At 29.4% G+C, this 10,335-nt stretch overlaps 2 protein-coding genes across 4 annotated transcripts in view; both read left to right on the top strand.

The window, feature by feature from the left end:
- Positions 1-2,027: 2,027 nt before the first annotated feature.
- LOC109809715 (putative indole-3-pyruvate monooxygenase YUCCA10) lies at positions 2,028-4,564 on the top strand. Its single transcript, XM_020373099.3, has 4 exons — positions 2,028-2,741; positions 2,835-3,068; positions 3,376-3,501; positions 3,708-4,564. Exons 1-4 carry the CDS (start codon positions 2,130-2,132, stop codon positions 3,879-3,881), a joined length of 1,146 nt encoding a protein of 381 aa, XP_020228688.2. The 5' UTR covers positions 2,028-2,129; the 3' UTR covers positions 3,882-4,564.
- A 3,589-nt stretch (positions 4,565-8,153) lies between these two features.
- Positions 8,154-10,335, top strand: part of LOC109809850 (nicotinate N-methyltransferase 1) — a 43,443-nt gene continuing 41,261 nt past the window's right edge. Inside the window, exons 1-2 of one of the 3 annotated variants that reach the window (XM_083076501.1) lie at positions 8,154-8,707; positions 9,359-9,701. In XM_083076501.1, coding sequence (XP_082932627.1) covers positions 8,159-8,707; positions 9,359-9,701 — 892 coding nt within the window. In that variant the 5' untranslated portion in view covers positions 8,154-8,158. The remainder of the gene's footprint in view (positions 8,708-9,358; positions 9,702-10,335) is intronic. The other 2 variants (XM_029273636.2, XM_083076500.1) reach the window with 2 other exon arrangements.

Here is a 10,335-nt window from a genome sequence, read left to right as displayed (position 1 = left end):
CTAATAAAAGGTACACTGACACGAGATTGTTCCTTGATTACTTTTCACGTAATAAATTTGGAATTAAGTTTCTCATTTATCTCTTGCTTTTATAAACATATTGGTATAAATTAGTTTCATCGTTCTTTCCTGTCGTTTGTCATAACATCAAATTTTAATTTTAAAAAAAATTAAATAACCTTTTAGTCATGTAAAATAAGAAAATTTTAATTTTAAAAAGGCTTAAATAGTTTTTTAATTTAAAAAAAAAATCACATACATTTCTTAACCTGAAAATCCACTCATCAATCCTCTCGGTTCATTTGGACCAACGCTATTGACTATTTGTCACCAGCTTGATAAAGAAAACAATATCGATCGAGTGAGTCACAAAAGGTTATATATTGATTCAACCCATTTTTCAATCCAAAATTAACCTCAGATCGATTATATCTCGATTTCGGATTGGATTTAATTAATCTAATTTTTCATAACATGATTCAAATATAAAATAAAGGGTAAATAAATTGTTGAACCATAATTCAAGTCGTAAAAGTTAAAATAATATATAAAATTTGAATAAATTTTGTTCAAAGAAAGCATAGATAAAATGGAAGATTAGTTGACTAAAAAATTACAAGAAATTCAAATAGTAGTGAAGATAAGGAAAGATGGAACATTGAATCAAAATAAAAAAGATGAAGCCATAAATATATAAATTATTAATTTAACAAATCAGGAACGAAATAATCAAACATTTACGACGAAAGCAGAAACTATTTTAAAATCTAAATAAAACAATAAAAAAATATTTGAAAGTTAAAACTAGAATATAAAAAAAATACATAAATAAATTAAATAAACTATAAAGAAAATATTTAAAATTGAAAAATTTATATTCATGGATGTTTATAATCAATTCAAAACTTTGACAAAAAAAAGTAATAAATAAGACGTGTGTAATTTTTTAAAAGAGAATACAGTAAAACATCAGAGCATGCCAAAATGACATGCGAGAAGAAAAAAGTCCTACATAAAATATGCAAGTTTAGTAAATATATAAGTGAGAAAAAGTAGTACCTAAAATTTAAGTTTACTTGTATTGTAAATTTGTGATCAATTGAATATGTTGTCTCGAATATTTTTTTCTTCTTCATATTTTCCAACAAATATAAGTCACTTTCTAAGAAAATACTACATTTTTTTTATAATAGTCCTTTAAAGTTATTTCACATAAATTAAAAAATATAATAATTTTTTTATTTTTCATAGAATGATTTTATGTTTCCTATGATAGTCTCTTTCATTTTTGTTTCATCATAAATACATATTAGTTGTCATGAATAAATTAATTACAATTTAGATGATACATAGGAATATAATTGATAACATAACAATTAATGTTATCTTGAAATGTAAACAAGTAAATTATAAACAAAATTTTACTAAAAATTTCACATATAAAAAACAAAAGAGTATTCTTATTTAATATACAACATTATATAGATGTATAAAAAGAGTCTTGTTAAATGTTTACTAGCATGTCTTTTTAATAATAGATGAATAAAAGATGTTTTATTTAATTTCTATAAAAACGAGAAGAACATGTACATTGTATAGAAATCAGTCTCTGTATCAAACATCATATTTTTCAAAATATGAATGTAATTAATTCAATTATATGAATTCAGCTAGTTCTGTATGTAGTCAAGATTAATGATTCATTCCATTGACCGTGATATCTAATGCAAGAAAAATAAGTTATTTTTCAGAAAATATGCAATATAAGATATTTAATTAATTATTATAAAAAAGGGTTATGTATACTTTTTATATTTTTAATATATATATTAAATGTGATTAACTGAATTATATGCATTTAGCTCTAAAGTCCAAAGGCTAATATTATTAATTAATTTTACAACCCTTAACATGACTATACGTATCTCCTTATGGTAAGTTTTTTTTAGTAAATCGTAAATAGAAATTCATTTAATATAATGAATCCCACCGGAACAAAAAAATTGCCTTGGTTCATGAACTGCTGCATGCAAATGAGCAATGCCAAATGTATATAATATAAACTTTGGAAGCCTTTGAACATAAACAAGTAGTTATTGTGAGTAATATCGATCAAGAAAGTTAAGGAAATGGAGGAAGCAACAGTGGTAATTGTGGGTGGAGGTCCTGGTGGGCTTGCAATTTCAGCATGCCTATCAGAAAAGTGTATCTCTCACATAATACTTGAGAAAGAGGATTGTAGTGTCTCTCTTTGGAGAAAAAATGCTTATGATAGAGTAAACCTTCATTTGGCTAGCGAGTTTTGCTCTTTGCCTCTCATGCCTCACCCACCTTCAGCCCCAACATTCCTATCAAAAGCAGATTTTCTTCAATACATAGACACATACATTGCACATTTCAACATAAACCCTCTTTACTCTCGTTTTGTTGAGTCTGCCAAGTACGATCAAGTTGGGAACAAGTGGAGGGTAGAAGCAAAGAACACTCAAGAAGACAAGGTGGAAGTTTACGTGGCTAAGTTTCTTGTGATTGCCACAGGTGAAAATAGTGAAAGCTATATTCCTAATGTGCCAGGACTAGGAAGCTTTGAAGGAGAGATAGTGCACTCCAAATACTACAAATCAGGTTCAAAATATGAATCCAAAGAGGTTTTAGTAGTTGGTTGTGGTAACTCTGGCATGGAGATTGCTTATGATCTCCAAGATTTTGGTGCAAGAACTTCTATTGTTATTCGAAACCCGGTAAAAAAATTTATTATTTTTATTACCGTATATAGTATAGATTAATTTCCTTTTATATAAAATTAAAATGTTTATGATTAATATAATTTGTAGGTTCATGTCCTCACCAAAGAATTGATTCATCAAGGTATGTGTGCGTTGAAGCATTTATCGGTTGATGTTGTGGACACTATGGTTACCTTTTTGGCAGACGCGGAATATGGCGATCTCTCTGAGTATGGAATTTATCGCCCCAAAAAGGGACCATTCTATCTTAAGGGTGTTATTGGAAGATCTCCAGTTATCGATGTCGGAACCATTGCAAAGATTAAGGATGGGGCAATTAAGGTACTCACAAGTCGCAACCATGCATGCAATTGTTATGTAGTTTTAAAAATAAAAGATTCTTAGAATGCATACCTTCTCAACAATCAAAAATATTTTTTCACTCACGATATTTAAGTACAAATTTCTTCAACTTTTTATCTTAATAATTGACGATATATAAATATATTATTCTTAAGAAAGTTTTTAATTGAATCAAAAGCAAAATTTATAATTAATAGTTGAGAATGGAACTTTTCTTTAAAATATTAAATTTCACTTTAGTATTGGGATCGCTTAATTCAAGATTTTTCTTATGAACTCTCAACAGGTAATTCCTTCTCATATAGCAGGAATTGAGAACAAGAAAGTCATCTTTGGAAACAATGAAATAAAAGAGTTTGATGCGATCGTGTTTGCTACTGGCTATAGAAGCATAGTTAATACGTGGCTTAAGGTATGAGATATATAAGTTGTAGTTATTAATATGTAATTTTTGAGCAAAAGTTTTATTTTTTTCAAATCTCTCAAACAAACTCTAATATTCCACTCCTTATCTACATTGCCAAAGTAAAGAATATATATACCCATTTAGTCAAGTAAAAAGATAACATATAGTAATTAAGAATGATTTTAATTGATTGGTGTTAATTTATATTGCAGGATTACAAATATGTTCTAAATGATGAGGGGATGCCAAAAAATGAATTTCCAAATCACTGGAAAGGTGAATATGGATTGTATTGCACAGGACTGTCAAAAAGAGGTTTATTTGGAGTTAAAATGGATGCTGAAGCTATTGTCGATGATATCAATCAAACTCTTAACTTACATTAGAAAGTGTCTTTTCTACGAGTCTCTTACATATAATTTTCATAAATAGGATTACAATATATTAGTTATGATGAATATATTTTTAATTTCATGTATTGTAAATTCATCATTTAATGGTGAAGTCGAATAAAATGTTTCAAAATTTTCTTTCAATATGCTTAAAAGTTCTAAAAGAATGCATCTCCTTAAATTCATCTTTCATTCACTTCATAGCTACATAGCAACTTATTTCGATGATTAACATTGTTTATATCTTTACCATAACCATTAAACAGTGAGGCATAGTGGGGGAAACAATAGATATAGGCTCAATCCACGATAGGTTGAGCTATAAGTGAGTCAATTTGGCTCTACTCACCTTTAGGTGACTTAAAAAAAATCAACCCTGCTCGGCTCACCACAGGTTGGTGGATTAAATGAGTTGGCTCACTTAACTTAAAAAAAATCAAAATACTATTGAACTTTATAAAAAAATATATATTATAATCTCATATTTTAGAATTACAACTATGTTAATAAATCGGACAAATAAAATGTCAAAAAAGAATTAGATATCATTCACAACCAACTTACAAAATCAGTTATTACATAAAATATTAGCAAATAATATCAAAGTGACACTAATTATCATAATTCATAACTAGTATGTACAAAATTTAGTCAATGGTATGAATGTATAATCACATAAATTAACATTTAGAACATAAAAAGTAAACATATTATTAGGTGAGCTAACCCATGAGCCAACTCAACTCACCACGGGTTGACTCGTGGTGAGTCGGGCCAAATTTTCTTTATAACTAAAACAAGACAAAATTTTCTGGCTTGACCCAGCTCAAACTCGTGATGGGCCAGGATGACTCAGAGATTTTAACTCACTTTGACAGCTCTAGTTCCAAGCATGCCTAAAAGGAAGACCTAAACCCTCTTCAGCTAAAGAATTTTATTTAAAACATGAGTTTAGTAAAAATTATTATTTGAGTCTTTATTGTTTTTCTTACATAATAATATAAAAGAGACATTTCTTACCTTCTTATATATTTTATTTAAAATAAAAAATATTATATCACAACTTTTTCGTCAAAGTTACAAAAGACTTATAAAATTGAAGTTCAAATGAATTACATATAAGTGTAATAACTCAAATTTAATTACATAAAAACAAATATTTTCATATAAAAGTAAACATGGAAGATAATTATCAAAAGTGATATCACCTTAATTTATTAGTAACTAACATGAAAATAAGACACTTTGTGCCTTTAAGAGAAACACATTTCCTACATTTTAGTTAAACGATGAATGTAATTTTTAATGTAATATTATATATTATCAGTGTAATTTATTTTTTTCAATACAACTAATTAAAATTATCCTAAATACAACTTTGAAAAATATTTATTACCAAATCAACAATTTTATGATTAAACAATAGTAGAAGAATATTTTTGCATTATGAGTGTATTTTAATTAAATTGAAATCCTATTGAAAATATTATCTATGCATAATTATAAATATATCATAAAAAGATAATAAAAGTAATAATATAATCATTATTAAATATATATATATATATATATATATATATATATATATATATATATGGAGAGAGAGAGAAGGGGGATCTACTTATTTTAAAAGTAAGTTTACTGAAACTTATTTCACTCAATAACTCATGTTCTACATCAAATTTTAACAATTCAACCATTGAATTAAAAATTTTAATGCTTAGATCAAGTTTGTAAAGTTTTAAAAAAACACTAAAAGTTATTTGATACTTTGTTTCATTAATTCAAATTAACGGTTAATCATAAAAGTATTTTATTTGTTAATTTGAATTAATGAAACAAAATATCAAATAATTTTTAATTTTTTTTTAAAATTTTGTTGACTTGATCTATGCATTATGAATTTTTAATTTACCAGTTGGATCATAAAATTTAATATAGAATATGAATTATTCAATGAAGTAAGCTTAAATAAACCTACTTTTAGAATAAATTAATCCTTTCTCATATATATATATATATATATATATATATATATATATATATATATATATGGATGTGTGTGTGACAATGATTATCAATGTATGTAGTATATATAACTATTATAATGGTGTTATCTACTATTCTCTTCATTATTTTAACTATTTTTCCTATTAAATTTTATAAACTAAGTTATTATTATGTTTTAATTCCATATAAACAAAATTTCAAGGCTAGGTCCTTTTTTGGATAACCTATATAAGAAGTCAGCTCTTTCAATGGAGGAACTTCATAGGAGGGTTGTAAAGTATATGCAAATGGAAGAATTAATTGATTTCAAGAATGTCTTGATAAAGAACGGAGTAAGGAGAAAATTGAGTCTCAAAGTGACAAGATAAAGAGAGACTGGTCTAGATGTGCACAAGAACACAAACAACCTCGATTTTCTTATATATATATGGACTAAAGTCACTACTCAACGCTTCATCCAAAAGCCTTGACCGACTATCATTCAAAAGAGTGTAGTGAGAAAATCAAGGTTGTTTGTATTCTCATGCACATTTAGAGCAATCTTTCTCTATCTTGTCACCTTGAGATTTGATTTTCTACTTGTTTCATTCCTCGTTGGAATGTTCTTGAAACTCAATAAGTTCTTCCATTTGCATATACTTTGTAACCCTTCTATGAAGTTCCTCCATTAAAAAGAGTCTACTTCTTATACAAGCTATCTAAAAAAGGACCTAGCGTTAAAGGTGTTGGGCAACTTCCTTGGCCAGATTGGAAATTTTGAAAGCTACTTTTTCAAACCTGTCCGTGAAGGCCCTCAAAGACTCATCCTTACCTTGCTTGACACTGATAAGGGTAGCCGAGGTTATATCATAAGGTCAACTAATACTGAATTGCATAGTAAATTGGGAGACCAGTACGTGAAAAAGTTAACTGAACATGATAGCATACGAATGAACCACCTTAACGCAACTCCCTTTAGAAAAATAAAGAATAGTTGGCACATGACTGCATCGGTACTAGTAAGCATGCTAACATGAGATACATATAGGTTAACATGATCATCAAGATTAGAGTTTCTGTCATACTTGTCCAGTCCCAAGTTCTTCCATCTCCTTGGAAAAGGGACCTTCATGATTTCATCAATAAAAGGGTGCTTGCGGAACTCCTTCGATATAGCAACAAAGTGAGGCACCGAAGTCCCAACTAGCCGAGACATTGGTGCCAATGTTTTATCTTACTGAGAGGCTTAGGCAACTCAAGTTCATAGTTTACAACACCTCAGTTACTAGCATTTCGAAAAGGGAAAAAAGAATCACATGAAGAGTTAGATGAACTTGGTTGCCAAGTAGGATTGGTCTAGGAGTAATAATCTTGGTGCTAGATTGTGACTACTTGATCAACTATCACAACTCAAAATTCTATTGCCTGAGGAGGGTTATCTCCTCCTTATGTCGCTTTTGTTGCTACCCACTTAATTTGCCCCATTTCTGTAACTCCTTTTAAAAATCAGCCAACATATGGATGTTACCTAGCATATCAAGATTCCTATTGGGTGATTCTCCAACTCTAGCCATCTATATGTTCTATAGTTGATAGAGTTTGTAGGAATAATTTTTCTACAACTCCATGGTAGGCGCCAAATGTACATAGAGAATCTCAAACTCTAATTCCTTGGTCCTTGATTTTAGTACCCGATTCTTAGTCTTCAAGATTGCAAGTGACAATTGTAACTACAAAAGGGATTTCAATTAAAGTCAGAGTTATTGTAGTATTCGGGTGCTATGTGTAAAAGTCATGTACCTTCTAAAGGTGAAATGCATGTATATATAAGTGAGAAAGTGTTACCATTAAAGATCTAATTATTTAAGTGCATTCAAAGCTTTTAATTACCATGTAATGATCGAACGTTATTTTTTACTCAAACTTGATCGTAGAGGAAGGTATTCGATAGGCCAAGAACTTCAACCTATGGGAATATTCTATTGAGACTAGGCGAATGCTATGCAAATCCTTGTCTTGTAGTTGCAAACGTATCCTTAATGTTTAACTAAGTCAATAAGTTACCGACATGGGAGTGTAATACTTACTCGATACACCTTGTTTCCGTGGATATATATGTATAACGCACTATAATGATTAATTAATCAACACGAAAGAAGAAATTATCCTTAACGCACAGATGATTAATTAATCAACACGCAAGAAGAAATTATCCTTTCCATCTCAGAAAAGCCAAAGCCATATTAAAGTAATATTTTCAATAAACAAATAGCTCTAGAAAAATGACGTTAATTCAATTGTGGATAATTTTGCAATCGGTAATAGTAGGTATTAGTATTTCTATAAATTTCGTGTCGTCTCTTATCTTCCAAAAACAGTCAAGAGTAAACAAGACGATTGAGTTCAGAAAGAAGCAGGCAATAATAATGGGAGAGGTGCCGCAAATAGTTGAGATGAAGAAGGACGTTAGCAATACCATTGGAAAGTCTGAAAACGAAGCAAGGCTTGCCATTTTGGAACTAGCCCACATGATGAGTGTTCCTATGTCCCTCATTGCTGTGCTTAACCTTAAGGTCCCCGAGGCCATAATGCAAGATGGTTCCAACACTCCCCTATCCGCCGCCCAAATTCTCGCTCGCATTCGTCCCCACGGCGGCGCCGACGCCGAGAACCTCCAGCGCCTCCTCCGCTTGCTGACTAGCTATGACATCTTTGATGAGCACTTAAGCTGCAGTGGCCAAAGGAAATACTCACTCACTCACATCGGAAAATCTCTCGCCGACGATGACCAAGGTCTATCCTATGCATATTATATGCTCCAGCACCATGAGGTTAGTTTCTGTTTTTATTTTTTTTCTTACTTTTCATGTTTCTTAAATAAATAACAACCAAAATAATACGCCAATATAATATTAATTGTTAAAGAACAACGAAAATATTAGAGCAATGTTAATTTCTACTGTATTCTTTTCCGAAAACTCATATTTAATTGTATATAAGATTTATTTATTTTTATCTATTGGAATTACAATATTTGTATGAGGATTCAAATTTAAAATCTTTTGTATATTATTTCAAGCTCTTATCATTAAGTTGATCGATCGTAATGAGTTCCATTGACTTTTCTTCATAAAAATTACTTACAAACATGGTTTTTTCACATGATAAGAATCAAATTCGTGTTCTTTTGTGGTTTGAGTTTGTTTTTTTTATCAATTGGATTAATTTTTGTTAACAGTAAATGATTTTTTTTTAAAAAAAATACTAACCAATAATAAAAGATGCATGAAGAGTATTTTCTTTTTAGCCCAGAGAGTATTTTTAACCGTCTACTATTGTTATTATTTGTTTTGATGCTTCTCTCTATTATATATTATTATGAAGTATTTATCTATTTTGTTAATGAGTAATTCTATTAAAGTTAGATTAACCAGCTTAATTTAATGATAATTATCTTCTTGATCATGTTTTTTCTATTACAGGATGCATTGATGCGAGCTTGGCCATTGGTGGGAGAAGCAGTGGAAGATCCAAGTGTGGAACCATTTGTGAAGGCGAACGGAGTGTCAGCGATAGAATACCACACGAAGAAGCCAGATGATAATGTTATGCCCTCAATTTATAAGTCCTTCGCTGGAATGTGTGTACCCTTCATGATGGAAATGCTTCAAGTCTACGATGGCTTTAAAGGAGTGGAAACACTAGTTGATGTTGGTGGCAATTCTGGTATCACCCTTCGTATGATCATGGACAATTACCCTAATGTACGCAAGGGCATCAACTTTGACCTACCTGACATGGTGGCTCGTGCACCTAACATCCCAGGTATATACGTATATTTATATTCTCGATCATTTTCATTTTAGGATACAAATAAAGAAAGGATTTTATCAACCTGTGTCCTAAAAACAATGTTTAAAAAATCAATAAGTAAAAGGTTTTTATAATTTTATTAAAAATTATAATAAAGTTATTTTAAAGAATTAATGTACAGATATATAGTTCTCCATATAACTTTTTTTTAAAATATTTTTTAATCAATGCTTTTAGGACATTGGATAACATTTTACATAAAGACATTAACACGTACGAAAAAAAAAAAATATAGAGACAACCTTATAATACTTTTTCCTTCCCACAATATATAGTTGCGGTTTATAGTTTTTACACACAAATTAGAAATTATTTTCTTTGTTTTCTATTACAAGTAAAAAAAAATTGATTTCATATATAGATTTAATTAATGTACACAATATATATAGAGACATGCGACTTTTCCTGCGAATTTTTCATAAAAATTCGCAAGAAACGTCTTGCAAACTTTTCTGCAAAATTTTATCTGCAAGTAATACCTTCGTGGATAATATTTTTTTTGTGAATTTTAAAATTCTCAGGAAATTTTCTTGCGAAAAAAATTCGCAAGAAAGTTTCCTACAAAAAAAAAATTTGCAGGAAAGTT

This window comes from Cajanus cajan, chromosome 6 (genome assembly GCF_000230855.2).
Source record: "Cajanus cajan strain Asha chromosome 6, NIPB_CcT2T_4, whole genome shotgun sequence".
In the NCBI taxonomy this organism is placed as follows: domain Eukaryota; kingdom Viridiplantae; phylum Streptophyta; class Magnoliopsida; order Fabales; family Fabaceae; genus Cajanus; species Cajanus cajan.
Note: the sequence above shows the minus strand (reverse complement) of the source record. Positions and strands in the feature narration are given on the sequence as shown.